The sequence below is a fragment of the Gobio gobio genome (genome assembly GCF_949357685.1).
Source record: "Gobio gobio genome assembly, chromosome: 19".
NCBI lineage: Eukaryota > Metazoa > Chordata > Actinopteri > Cypriniformes > Gobionidae > Gobio > Gobio gobio.
The window spans coordinates 38,121,882-38,137,573 of record NC_137112.1 but is presented as its reverse complement, the minus strand read 5'-3'; the positions used below and the strand labels follow the sequence as shown (position 1 = coordinate 38,137,573).

The 15,692-nt window shown below is 36.6% G+C and overlaps 1 protein-coding gene across 1 annotated transcript in view; it reads left to right on the top strand.

Moving 5' to 3' along the window:
• slc8a1a (solute carrier family 8 member 1a) overlaps positions 1–15,692 on the top strand; it is a 69,308-nt gene that overhangs the window by 49,829 nt on the left and 3,787 nt on the right. The window contains exons 7-10 of the mRNA XM_079844107.1: positions 5,251–5,319; positions 7,114–7,241; positions 10,116–10,215; positions 13,683–13,955. Of these exons, the coding sequence (XP_079700233.1) occupies positions 5,251–5,319; positions 7,114–7,241; positions 10,116–10,215; positions 13,683–13,955 (570 nt within the window). The remainder of the gene's footprint in view (positions 1–5,250; positions 5,320–7,113; positions 7,242–10,115; positions 10,216–13,682; positions 13,956–15,692) is intronic.

The window sequence follows — 15,692 nt, the reverse complement described above, 5'->3', positions numbered from 1 at the left end:
TAAATAATAATTAAAATTATCATATTTTTATATTTTACAACTGTGTTCAATAATAATGACAACATTGCTTATTTCTCTGTACAAACTGAATTATAAGTGGGCAGATCCAAATTTAAAATATTATTATATTAAATTTGATATGAGTAAATGATAACATTTAAAAAGTAATTAATAAATAACTATAATATAAAATATAAATTATAAGTCATTTCATTTGATAAATAATAATTTCTAATTTACTTTGGTAACCACTCCATCAGACATTTTTATTTTTATAACCAATTGCCAAATTATTTCTTTATAAATAAGTTTTCAAACACAGTCCATGTCTCGGTTTCACTTTATTTTTTGGGTCCCTTTAAAGGGTTAGTTCACCCAAAAATGAAAATAATGTCATTTATTACTCACCCTAATGCCGTTCCACACCTGTAAGACCTTCGTTCATCTTCGGAACACAAATTAAGATATTTTTGTTGAAATCCGATGGCTCAGTGAGGCCTGCATAGCCTGCAATGACATGTCTATGTCTCTCTCAAGATCCATTAATGTACTAAAAACATATTTAAATCAGTTCATGTACAGTGGTTCAATATTAATATTATAAATCGACGAGAATATTTTTGGTGCGGCACAAAAAACGAAATAACGACTTATAGTGATGACTTATAGTGATGGCCTATTTCAAAACACTGCTTCATGAAGCTTTGAAGCGTTATGAATCAGCGTATCTAATCATGATTTGGGGCGTTATGAATCAGCGTATCGAATCATGATTCCGAGCGTTATGAATCAGTGTATTGAAATCATGATTCGGAGCGTTATGAATCATCGCATCGAATCATGATTCGGAGCATTATGAATCAGCGCATCGAATCATGATTCGGGGTGTTATGAATCAGTGTATTGAATCATGATTCGGGGCGTTATGAATCAGCGTATCGAATCATGATTCAGGGCGTTATGAATCAGTTTATCGAATCATGATTCGGAGCGTTATGAATCAGCGTATCGAATCATGATTCGGAGCGTTATGAATCAGCGTATCGTATCATGATTCAGAGCGTTATGAATCAGCGCATCGAATCATGATTCGGAGCGTTATGAATCAGCGCATCGAATCATGATTCGGAGCGTTATGAATCAGCGCATCGAATCATGATTCGGAGCGTTATGAATCAGCGCATCGAATCATGGTTCGGGGAGTTATGAATCAGCGTATCGAATCATGATTCGGAGCGTTATGAATCAGCGGATCGAATCATGATTCGGAGCATCCCATCAACAGCGGCCATCTTGTCACAGGCAAGCTTTCTGGCGGGCTCTGTGGTACCTGATGTAAGATGAGTGATCTGCACGAACACAAATACTCTTATCTCGCTGAAATCTTGATAGATTTACAAATGGTTTGGTTTCTTACAAAGGTTATTAACGTGGCTATAATTCTGGATGCTTGAATAAATTATGAATAATTATTCGTAAGTATGCAGTGACAACTACATCTCTGACGTTTATAACAAACCAAACAGTTTGAAAATCGGTAGAAAATTGAGCAAGCTATGGTTATTTAAAAAGTACATGCACCATTACAACACAATGTTACGAGTGAGCGAGCTGACTGTGACAAGATGGCCGCCAGGTCTGGACGTTGACCTCCATTGGCCAGCATCACGGACGAGACATCTAGCCTTTATTATGTATATCTATGATTTTAGCAGTTTGGCGGTTTGACATGCGATCCGAATCATGATTCAACACGCTGATTCATAACGCTACAAAGCTTCATGCATGAAGCAATGTTTTGAAATCGGCCATCACTATATAAGTAGTTATTTAGTTTTTTTGGCGCACCAAAAGTATTTGTGTCGCTTTATAATATTAATATTGAACCACTGTACTTCAAAATGAACTGATTTAAATATGTTTTTAGTACATTAATGGATCTTGAGAGAGGAAATGTCATTGCTGGCTATGCAGGCCTCGCTGAGCCATCGGATTTCAACAAAAATATCTTCATTTGTGTTCTGAAGTTGAACGAAGGTCTAATGGGTGTGGAACAACACAAGGGTGTGGAATAAATTACATTATTTTCATTTTTTGGTGAACTAACCCTTTAACACATTCTATTGACTATAAGTAACGTTGCACCTACATGACTACTAACTCTCATTAGTGTGTTAGTAGAATATTAGTAGGCTGAGTGTTACCTATGTCTCTAATAAAAACTAAACATGTTTACTTAATTTTGTCAAACTAACCTGTATACTCAATTTAAATATAACACTGTCTTATTTTCAAGTTGTGTACACAACACTAATTTATAAAGTTAGGATGTTTTGCTGTCGCAGTGTTCTGAACCTGCTGGAATTGTTTTACGTGTGAAATGCCACGTTTGCTGCATGCCAAAAAGTTTCACAAAAGACATTGTGTGATGGGCAATCTCATTGGCATTATTCCCAAGGCAAATGGGCTGGTTCCTGACAAGAATGCAAAGCTAGTCTGCTTTAAGCTGAGGTGTTTGCTTTCGTAACACTCTTGTCAAACTCGCTCAACTGTGACAGCACGCATTGATTCATCAAACACCATTATTGCACTGTGAATATTGTGTCTAAGGAGTGTCTTTTACTGGAAAATTTCATCACAGAGAGAACAGTGCATCCTAAACTTAGCATATGTGAGTAAGAAGAATTAAATGAATGCCATTCAGACGAGGGTGTGGTTGATTTTACATATATTACGTATAAGTTGACGTCATGTTGATGTGTCATGACATGTTATACTCCACCTAAAAGAGTTTTAAACAACAGCTCTCTAGTAATTATTATATAATAATAGCATTCATTATCTTAATTATTGTAGCCTTCACATTTTTTGACCTTTTATGACATTAATTCATTAGGAAATTGCACTTTTTAAATGTATTTTTATAATTTTATATAGATATTAATATAATAATTAAATAGGCCTATAATTAATTAAACCCTGTTTAGCACATTGCATTGTGGTTGCATTAGGTTGCATTAGGGTTGTGCCGATGGACGATATCATCGTCCATCGTGATGCCACGCCCCCCGTTGTGAGTTTTGCGAGTGTGACACACACTAATCCTAGTCTCTTCTATAGTTAACCTAAAAACTTTGCAGGAATTGCTCTGTAAATTAAATTGAGAATATAACAAATGCATATATGCTATTTTAAATACTGTAGTCTATGCCAGAGATGTGACGTGTTAGTCTGTGAAAATACCGTGTCAGGCAGGCTACACAAATATTGATCTTAACATTGTTAGCCTCTTGTCTTTTTTTACATGTCTTACACTGTACATTTAACTTAAAATATTTAATTTTGTGCAAGAAAACAGTCCTTATTAATGAACTATTAGAGCAGCCTATTGTAGTGTCTCAGGAAATCTTGCTCATTGTCACATAGCTCTTCTGTGGCTTTACTGCACTGAAGCGACACTTTAAGATAAACCAGACTGCAGCGAACGTCAAATAACTTTTGTCTGGTTCATACTTTTAAAGACAATTTGCCTTAGCCATAATGTCAAATCAAATGAAAGAATGAAGGTGATTCTGACAACACACATTTATTAAAACAGAAGAACAACAAATCAAGAACAAGAAAACGGGAAAAACACTGAAAGAGGGATTTACATTTCACGTACTGTATAATTAGCAGAACAATTAACTTTTTGTTGTGCAAAGCATAGCATTGGCTACAAAATAAATGATGTTATGGTCATATGAACTACACGAATGAACGTTTTAAAACCAATATGCAAAATCAAAATTGAATAGCTCCGTGACGGACTGCGAAAAGTGCATGCAACCTATTGGGAAGTGCGGATGAGTCATTAGTTGGGTTAGTAAAATAACGCAATTATAGTTTTTAAGTAGAAAAGTATTTATGTAAAGAGATACAGTAAAATATATCCTACAAACAACCCAGTCACAGTCGTTTTCAGTTTCCTCAAAATATCAACACGCCAACAATGCGCCTGAACACACCTCGTTTTAAGACAACAGATGGGCGCGAGTGCATTTGCTATTTAAACAACATTGCGCTGGATGTAAAAATGATAACTGCGTCGGGCTGAAACTAGCATAAATTTGCATCACGCCTGGCGTTGCATTGCGCTGGGTGGATGATAGGGCCCTTAGTGTCTTAAAGGGATAGGGATAGTTCACCCAAAAATGAAAATTAGCCCATAATTTACTCACCCTCAAGTCATCCTAGGTGTATATGACATTCTTCTTTCAGACGAATAAAATCGGAGTTATATTACAAAAGTCCAGGCTAATCCAAGCATTAGAATTGGATTCATAGTTGCTCTGTTTTTGAAGTCCATAAAAAGTGCATCTGCCCATCAAAAAACGTGCTCCACGTGGCTCTGGGGTGTTAATAAAGGCCTTCTGCAGCGAATCGATGCGTTTGTGTAAGAAAAATATCCATATTTAAAACTTTATCAACTAAACTTTCGGCCGACCACCTTCTGTGGAAAAGTGTTGAATGTTGAAAGTGAAACTCAAGATGCATACGTGACGTCATGACGAGTGGACCTGGTCGCGTTAGTCTTTTGATCGGCAGGGGAACTTTCAACAATTTTTCAGGGAAGGCGGTCGGCCGAAAGTTTACTTTATAAAGTTTTAAATATGGATATTTTTCTTACACAAACACATCGATTCGCTTCAGAAGGCCTTTATTAAAACCCTGGAGCCGCGTGGAGCAGTTATTTGATGGGCAGATACACTTTTTATGGACTTCAAAAACAGAGCAACTAATCCAATTCTAATGCTTGGATTAGCCTGGACTTTTGTAATATAACTCCGATTTTATTCGTCTGAAAGAAGAATGTCATATACACCTAGGATGACTTGAGGGTGAGTAAATTATGGGCTAATTTTCATTTTTGGGTGAACTATCCCTTTGGGGACTGTTCCTCTGATACATGTGCAATAATTGTTTATGGTTCATTAAACAAGCATGAAAAACATTGTTTAAACCATTTCCAAAACAGATATATAAAGCTTATTTTTGATTGGTTCTTTTTTTTGCTGAGTTTCAGTTTACATACTATGTACATTATAATAATCTGTCAAAGAGGCTGCTCTGTTCTCTCACGTGACAATTGAAATGTTCATAATCTGTTTTATAAAGCTTTATTTAGTTGTGCACCATTTTTGATAAAGCTCCGTAAATCTGTTAGCATCTGTGCTAACACTGTTCAGTCAATGTGCTTGGGCTCATCAGGCAGGGATGTGTACCGGAAAGTACAGGGTAGAGACAAGCCAATCCCCTCCACCATTATCAGCATCACAGGTATCCATTTCCTCTCCTGCTCATCACTTTCTCTTCCTTTTAATCCATTCTTCTTTGTGTCACTATAAATGTGTGAACTCATATTGCGTGTGCATGTTTGAGCCAAAATCCTGGTTGATAAAGCAATTGCGAGTATGAAAACAGTTCAACTGTTTAATTTCCTCTTTAGTGTTCACTAACATGCAATAGCTATAGTGTTTACTTTACAGCTTTGGTATAAGGTGATTCATGCTAAATGCATGCATTTAATCACATGATAGGTGCTTTGAATCAATGCAATACACTGATTGACTTGGAAGTTGTCTTGTTGCGTTATCTTAAAGGGATAGTTCACCCAGAAATGAAAATTCTTTCAACATTTACTCATCATGTTGTTCCAAACACATAGAACTATTCAAAACAGTTTAGATATGTTTAGAACATAAGATATTTATAATGAAACCTGAGATGTTTCTGTCCCTCCTATAAAATAAAGGCATTAGGGTTCATAAAGGCATTGTAAAATGAATGATGAACATTTTTTTTTTCATCCCAGCCATCCACTTTCCTGTAAAGCAGAAAGTCGGACATTCTGCCCAAAATATTCTCCTTCTGGGTTTCACAGAAGAAAGAAAATAATAGTGGGTTGGAGCAACATGGGAGTGACAACATTTTATATTATTAGGCTAGATTAGTAATGTTGTTTGGTATACTATGTTTTTAAGGCCTACACCTTCAAAAAAAAATTTCAAGTCCAGATTGACGGCATTGCATTCTCACGCTTCTAAACAAACATAGCATAGCTCACATTGCAGATGTTACAACTTTATTTGAACCCTGCAAATGATGTAATCGTAATCTGCATCTTTGTTCACTGTAAATGTGTGGATTAATAAGTGTACATGTGAGCAGTGTTGGGGAAAGTTACTTTGAAAAGTAATGCATTACAATATTGCGTTACTCCCTTAAAAAGTAACTAATTGAGTTACTTAGTTACTTTTTAAGCAAAGTAATGCGTTACGTTACTTTTGCGTTACTTTTTCTCACCTGGGCTTGTTTTTGTTTTGTTTTAATAACAAAAAAATTATATTTTTGTAAAGACCTCTTCATACCAAAATTGAAATAAGCCCCTGGCGGAGGTAAAAATGCAAATTCCCGCATGACCAGTAGAGGGCGCAGCTCTGGATAATGGTAGAATAGGATGCAGGAGAAAAAAGTTTTACCAATAAAAACAAAAAATCTAGTAATTTTCATCATGAAAGGTCAGCAGCAAGACATTGGTAAATTACATATAAAAGGTAGATTAAATGCATAAAAATATTTGTTTTATTTAACATTTAATTATTGGAGGTTTGCATAGTACTCTGATTTTGCATTTGACTGATTTTAATTATTTTGAGGAGTACAGAATCTTTATTGTGCAAGTGAGATAAATAAATGCTCACATTTAGTCTGGAACTACAATAACCATCATGTTCACACACACACACACACACACGCCTCTGCACTTACTCTCAACATGGGGGCAGGAGAGCTGTCAGTCAAATTAATGTGAAAAAGTAACTTGCATTACTTTTTTGAAAAAGTAACTCAGATATTTTGTTGTAAATTTGAAAAGTAATGCGTTACTTTACTAGTTACTTGGAAAAAGTAATATTATTACGTAACTCAAGTTACTTGTAATGCGTTACCCCCAACACTGCATGTGAGTAAGTCAATTAACATATGAGTTTATGCATGAAAGACTCACCATCTTGTTTTGTTCCTTTCCATCAAATTTCCTGTACCTCTTTTTTCTCTGTCTATCTCTCTCAGAGGACGGGGAAGAGGATACCCTGACTAAAAAAGAAAAGGATGAGAGGCGTATTGCTGAGATGGGTCGCCCGACATTGGGGGAACATGTTAAAATTGAAGTAATCATCGAGGAGTCCTATGAGTTTAAGGTACATTTTCACCCATCAATGTTCAGACACTCACACAGATACACTCATTTATTATAAGGTCAAGTGATGACATTTTAAGCACGAATGAGGGTTTAGAAACCCTTCAAATTGAATAAGAGGATGACAGAGCATCTGGACATGAGCGATGGGATCCTGCCCTGCTGAAGTAGCCCCAGCTGGAGACGTTTCAACCTTTAATTGCACCTCAGATACAGCAGACATGGGCAGAGCTATTACCGCAACCTTTCTGAGTGCCTGTCACGTTATACATGTTAACAGTGTCCATTTTCCATCTCTAATTCACCTCTCCAGTCCGCTCCTGTGTGCGTCAGAGGGTTTATTCATTTTTATCCTCTCCGCGAGATTAATTTGCTTTGACTCAAGCAAAATGATTTCCTTGTATCCTGAAGATTTGATTGAACTGCACAAAATTATGTTCTGCCGGTGTGATACTGAGTATAACCTTCATAATTGAATGGCGATGCTGCCCTGACAAATCAGTTTTGCGGTGCTGTAATGGATAAGATTTTGTGTTCAGGCTGACAGGTTTATCGCTGGCTGCACTACAGGAAAACCTTTATTGGAAATCTTTTTCCTAATCTAAGAAATCTGTTGAATTATCGACTGAGGATTTTTTTTTTTTACTTGATAAGAGGTTTTTTTTTTCTTTGAATGTCCTTTAAGCCTCATCCTATCCTCGCATCCTGTAACAAATCCTTCCCTTGTGGGTCAAAATGACCCAGATCCCTAGAATTATACTTTCTTTTGTCCAGAAATCTTATATAATTTCATTTTGATAATATTTTTCTATATTTTAATATTATTAATAATATATTATTTTAATATTTATATTTTTTTAATGCATTTTTTGGGAGATTTTTTTATTATTTTTTATTTTATATACCTTAAAATTACTAGATTTGATCAATAAATAATATACTTTAAGCTCATTCTTCACATTCTTTTAACTTGATGGGCTCTATCATGCACCCGGTGCAATGTGGTGCCAGGCACGATGCAAGTGTTTTTTCTAGTTTCAGCCTGACACAGTTATCATTTTCACGTCCTGCGCCATGTTTTAATAGCAAATGCATTTGTGTGCCCATGGGCGTGCTGTTCTGAAATTCAGGTGTGTCCAGGCGCATTTGTTGGCGCGTTGCTATTTTGAGGAAACTGAAATAGACTGCGCCATTGACCAACTGAAACCTGGTCTAAAGTCAATAGCGCAATATTTTTTGTGATATCTAAAGAGCGCATTTGTAATATGCGCCTACAGGCGGGTGCACAACGTGCGTACACTCTGCTTATTACACACAAACATTTTTAAATATGAAAAATTAAAGGATTAAAATGTAAAAGATTTTTATTGTGTACATAAATATAAAAATGCCTACATGTCAAATGCTCAGGGAGCATTGGTGGAATCCGGCTTGTCCCGTAGATGGTCTGCTCACATGCTTTAAACTCACGTACGAGCAGATCCGTTTCCTCGCTGGAGAAGTGTTTTCCGCTTAAAAATTCCACCATGTAAATAGTGAATCCGCTATGGCGCAAGCGCAACTGGCTTTTAAAGGGAATGGGAGACGAGACTCTTTCATTGCACGTAATGCCCCAAAACAAACCCGCCGTTACTCATTTAAGGGGTGATGAATTGAGAAATCAACTTTCCTTTGAGCCTTTGGGATATAAGAGTTAATCGGGATATAAGAATATCCTGTAAGTTTCAGAGCTGAGAACGTCCTTGTTAATCAAAGAAAAGCTTTTATCAACACCAGGCCCAGAAAACGAGAGATCTCAGAATATGTCGACCACTGACGTAATAGGATGCAGAAGCGCCGCCTCAAGCCCGCCCACTGACTCGTGGAGCTAAACGGATCGCGCTACCGAGCAGCTCACGTGCGTAAGACATTGCGCATTTGTTCGCTTAATCGATTGTAAACAAGATTTGCAGACATATTGAGATTAAAACACAATGCTGTGCCTTCTATATTGGCTCCGACAGGAACGGTGCAACACACTTATGTGAGTAAAACATGTTTTTTATATGTGTTAGTATTGCATTGTTACAGATCGTTTGATATCTATTGATTACATACCTTAGCATGCTGTCACAGGCTGGAGAAGGTGTTATTGGTTCATTTGTGATCAGACGGGCTACCAAAACATATCACCGGCCTGCCGACGGGCTATCTTAAAAAAGTTAAATTCCTTTCTTGCGCGTGTATGTGTGTGTGTGTGTGTGTACGGGTCGCGGTTATTCACCCATCGGGCGGGCCAAAATACAGAATAACATTCAAATCAATCGTGGGTGGATGAGAGATGATTCATTGTGTTTGTTTGATAAAGACATTTCGCGAATACTGTGAGCGTTTCCCCAGACGCTTTCAAAACAATCCCCACATGTACGGAGGGGAGCTGAAGCTCATTAAATATGCAAATCTTATCCAATCCTAGCCGTGGGCGTTTACTTCCAAGTCTTCAGTGCGGCACACGCCCATCAAAACCGAGCGTTTTTCAGAGCGCCTCAAAACCAAGGCAGAAAGTAGCCTATTACTTATTCATTAGCCTATGGTGTTTTTTAATGTAAAAACCACGCAAACGTCATAAGTTGACCTCAGACAACAGTATACAAAAATAAAAAAAGCCAGTTCATGACACCTTTAAGAGAATAGGGACAACACTTTTGGACCATGCGCCGGGCCTTAATTTTAAAAATGTATTAGTAAATGTTGAAATTAACATCAACTAAGATTAATACATGGTGTAGAAGTATTGTTTTTTAATTGTTAGTTCGTGTTAACTAATGTTTATAAATCCATTAAAGCGTTTAAGTATTTTTAACCTAGTTTTAATGATTTTAACCCCCCCTTCCAGAGCACAGTCGACAAACTCATTAAGAAAACCAACTTGGCCATTTTGGTTGGGACCAACAGTTGGAGAGACCAGTTTGTTGAAGCCATCACTGTCAGCTCAGGTAAGCCACTGAAATTCTCTACATATGTTAAAAACAACCATTACACAGTCCCCTGCAGACTTAATTTGACGGATTTGACAGTCAGAATGCTAGAAAACTCTAAAAGGCTTGTTTAATTGCTGCTCAATCACTGCGCTAACTTTGCCACATGTCTTTAATTAGTGCACCATTGCAATTTAAAATGTGTTGAAACCGAATGCCTGCCTGTAGCCAGAGAGAAATGCAAGTGAGTGTTTCATCAATAGAAATGACACTCCAGAGTGGTGCCCGAGAGAGAAGATGTAATCATAATTTGCTTTCTCATCCTGAGCAGACAGCTCTTAGTATTAAGTTGGAGTTCCCAAGAAACAGGTTGGCATCTTCATATTTAGTAGCAAACATACTGTTCTATTATAATGTCTCAATCAATTCTGTTTGTCTTCATAATCTTTAACTGTAATCTTAACAAGGCCTCTGTCATAATCGAATTAAAACCCAGGGATAAAATAAAAAGACGCATCTTACTTTTTTTCTTTTGCATCAGATTTTATTCAGAAATGTGTCACATTATGAAAGTAAAATGGGATGCGAATGTTGAATTTGGATAAAAATATTGAATTTCGTACTCTTAACTTAGACTGCGAAAAGAGTCAGGAACAATAGAAGGCGATTCTGTATCAAAAAAACAAATTATTTTTTACATATTTTAATTTTATAATTCAGTATTTACATGTTTAACTCTAATAAGTATTATTCTTTAATATTACCAATTTTTAACATCATATAAAAATATTTTTTGTCAAGAATTGTTAAGTTTAGATGTGCAAAAACTGTGAATTTAACGGGGAAAAAGACATCAATGTGTTTCTCATAAGTTTGTTTTTTTACCCAGAATTCTTCAACCATCAGTCAAGCTTATTGTGAGCATGACCAAACACAAGGCAGCGCCAGTCTCTCCTCTCTAAAATGTCAAGGCCTTTTGCCTTCCGCACAGTTTTTGAAGTGTCTTTCGTCATGTAGTACAGCGTATTAATAAGGAATGTGTGGACGCAAAGATCTGTGACTCTGTCTTTTGCCACACACGCACATGCAGTCAGACGCATACACAAACACTCAATCTGACAGGCTTGACTGAAGCTGACTGAACTTGTTAGTGCAGCCCGAGCCAAGAGGAGAGCGAGAGAGAGGGAGATCATAATCTAAATTCCTGGGGAATATTTCTCATAATTAGACATTAGGCAGTTTATAGAGTGCTGCCTCACTCTGCACCGCAGTGCTCCAGTTGTGAACCAAAATGAACTTCCTTTGTCATGATGACACTGTATTATGTAAAAGAATCGTTGCTCTTTTTTCTCTTTAAAGATAGAGTTGCTTTCACCTAAATTCTTGCACACCTAAACTAAGCTTTTTATATCAGCCTCTAGATCTGATTCTGGATCATATATGTATGGCTAAATCCGATTGATCTCCATGGTTTATTTAGGATAACATTTTTTCCACGTTTAAGGATGTCACAGCTTTCAGATGCTCTCAACGCAAACGCTGCGCACGCTCGTGATTCTTTAGCTCCGCCCACACGATACGCCTCCAGCCGCTCTGTTTTTTCCGGAAAGACTCGGTACAGCGTATCTTTCTTTTATACATATAATAAAACGAAAGACTTTTCGGAGATATGAAGGATGCAGTACTACTCTATAGGCACTATAGAGTAGATTGACATGAGATTGACTGAAACTGAGTGTTTCACCCCCCCTTTAAATCATATATTCTTAATTAATTAAAGGCACAATATGCAATATTTTTTGATTAAAATATCCAAAAACCACTAGAACCATGTTAAATGGTATATTGTGTTGACTTGTGTACTTACATTATCCCAAATGATTCCAAAAATGTGTAAATCCGGAGAAATAAGCAATTTTAATCAGGTCACGGACCGTGTCCGTGCGCCGCCTATCAATGACATAATACCCGTGTTACCCTCGATTTCCGAAACCATGGAAACACCAAAGACTCTTTAATATATTATGTGTTTTATTAGACAGGTGAGCAACTGTTTGAATACATCTATTGACAGAAAACTAATTGTTATATAGCTCAACACAGTTAGTCTTATTGTTTAAATCTTGTTTTCTTGATTTACCGCGAGTGTCATGTTTTATTATGCCCAATATCTATTTTAACAAGTGTCTCATAGTAGCCGCCGAGCAAACACACAGAGTAGCATTATAACATAACTTTCAACACACTCAAATAATGTATCTAATATGATAAAACAGTGCTGCATTACCACACATACGCATTACCAGAAAAAGTAAGCGGTCATCTGCGGCATAACAAAAGCTCAGCGAAATCCAGGCGTCATTAAGCTATGCTTTTGTTTTGCATAGTTTCACCTCTAGCGGTGAAAAATTACACATTGTGGCTTTTAAAAAAAAACTGTAAATAAATGTAAAATAATACTTGTCTTTATTCTAAAAATTATAAATGCATTTTTATACATGTAAATATAGAAAAATACATTTATTTATGTAAAATAAATGTAAGTATTGAATTCAAAATTAACTTAATTTACTCATAATTATTGTTTTTTATGTTTTTAAAATGATCATTTATAATGTTTTGTGTATGTGTGTGTCAGGGCCAGTATAAATGTTAATTATAATGAGTGGTGTGCCTAACAATTCCCTTTTACATTCACAATATATCACTGCCTCTTATTGTCGATAGATTTATTGTTCAAACAGTTACCTAGCATGAGCTGGGCTGTACAATACATTTTGTGAAACAGTTTCTTGAGCAAGAAAAAATGTAGGGCAGGACTTTTTCCATTGGTAATTGATTGGATGGTTGTGGTTTGATGGTATTTCTGCTATCTCAGATTGACAGATTGTCCCGCCCTTGTGCTGGTGAACACATCAGAGAGAAGAGATGTCGCTGACAGAGGGAGGGAGGGGGAAGCTATTTTGATTGAATATTATGAGGGCATGTGATAAAAATAAATAAATTAATAAAAAATGATGTGCACACTGCACAGATAAATCATTTAAAATAAATACTGCAATATTCCATAAAAAAATAAGAATTGTCCGTTTTGATTTCATGGTGACTTTAAGATTGATTTTTAGGTGTGATGTTAGGCATAACACAGATGGTATTGGACTTCCGGTCCTCTGAGCTTCATTCTGCGGTTCTGCCTCCTTTGATTTTAGAGATTTGATTGGTGTCGGCTATTTGGTGTAACAGCGATATGATATGCTTATCACACACTGCTATTCCCTAGAGAAAGAGGACAGCCTGTCTCTTCACAGGAAACAAACAAACCAATCCATAATTTAAATATCCTCTCCTTTTAACATGTACAAATCAATTTAAATTGTAGTGTAGATGCATTTTCTGTGAAGCTGCTTTGAAACGATGTGTATATCGTGAAAAGCGCTATACAAATAAATTTGAATTGAATTGAAATTAATTTTTCTCATCCTAAGGGGACGATGATGATGAAGAGTGTGGTGAAGAAAGGATGCCATCTTGCTTTGACTACGTCATGCACTTCCTGACTGTGTTCTGGAAGGTTCTGTTTGCGTTCGTGCCGCCCACTGATTATTGGAACGGCTGGGCGTGTTTCATCGTGTCCATCATCATGATTGGTGTCCTCACTGCATTCATTGGAGACATTGCATCCCATTTTGGATGCACTGTTGGCCTGAAAGACTCTGTAACTGCGGTTGTGTTTGTGGCGCTGGGAACCTCTGTGCCAGGTATTTTCCCTTTGAAAACACACATTGCACTCCAAAAAATATATATACAGTACACACACACACACACACACACATACATATATATATATATATATATATATATGTGTGTGTGTGTGTGTGTGTGTGTGTGTGTGTGTGTGTGTGTGTGTGTGTGTGTGTGTGTGTGTGTGTGTGTGTGTTGTTTTGCTTTACATAAAATGGAATTTAAAATATTCGTAAAATTATCAAGACAGATGCATAAGAAACTTTTTTTTTTTTTTTAAATAAAAATGTATATAAAATGTATTTAAAATGTATTCAAAACAAATAGGAAGAAGATAGTAACACAAAACAGTTAGCTGGCATCTCAGTTTCCTCAAAAAATATTAAGCAGCACAACTATTTTCAACATTAATAATAATAAGAAATGTTACTTGAGCACTAAATCAGCATATTAGAATGATTTCTGGATTTGAAGTATCATGTGACACTGAAAAGCATTCAGCATTGCCAATACAGGAATAAAGATATATTAAAATAGAAAACAGTCATTTTAATTTGTAAGTTTTTAGTGTATTTTCTGATAAAATACATTAGAGACTTAATCATTTTGAATGGTAGTGTAGCTATATTTAAATCAGCATAATTGAATGGTAACTAAAAGTACTTTAAAATAATAATTATTAAAGGAACACGCCAACTTTTTGGGACTTTAGCTAATTCACCGTATCCCCCAGAGTCCATACATACCATTCTCATCTCTGTGCGTGCCATAACTCTCTCTGACGCACCCACCACTAGCCTAGCTTAGCACAAAGACTGGAGGTAAATGGCTCCAGCTAGCCTACTGCTCAATAAGTGACAAAATGGGTACAGCAGCGCAATGATATTACGCAGCGCCTGAAAATAGGCTAACTTCCGTCAACATAACCAACGTGACAACCTGCTTGCAAAGAGAGCGTGCTGGGGACTATTTTCAGGCGCTGTGTAATATCATTGCATCGCTGCACCCATGGTACGGCAGCAAAGTTCCTTGATTACTACGCAGAAATGAGAAAATAGTTCCTAGCGGTCTAGAAAATCGCAACTTTTCATTTTCTTAGTACACAATGTAACTATACACATCACAACATGTAAATAGGAAAATGTTGGCGTTATTTTGTCACTTATTGAGCAGTAGGCTAGCTGGAGCCATTTACCTCCAGTCTTTGTGCTAAGCTAGGCTAGCGGTGGGTGCGTCAGACAGAGTTATGGCACACACGGAGATGAGAATGGTATGTATGGACTAAGGTGACCAGACATTCCCGGTTTTTGGTGTTCTGTCCCCGACTGGAGCTGTCCCCGGAAATGTCCCCTTTTTACAGCTCGTTCAAAACAACCCGCATATACATTGCAAAAAAAGCCCAACATATAGCAGCCTGCTGGTTATAGGAGCAATCGTGTAGTGATTATTTTCACCAGCAGATGACGCTGTGAGCTACGCTGACTCTACTTGGTTGCGCGCGCGCCGCTACTACTTCATGAAGAACGCAACCGAGAGCAGAGCACCATTATCGTCAAATATCAAAAGAAACATTGTTATTGCTTTCAAGGTAGTAACATACTAACTATTCATGTTAAATTCAAGTAATACTGTTTGCATTTACAATGGTTACTATTTTCATTGTTTGATTTTTTTTTTTTTTTTTTTCGGGTGCGGTGAATTGTATTAAAACCTGACCAAAAATTGTAATAATCAAACTAAATCATAATAATTTT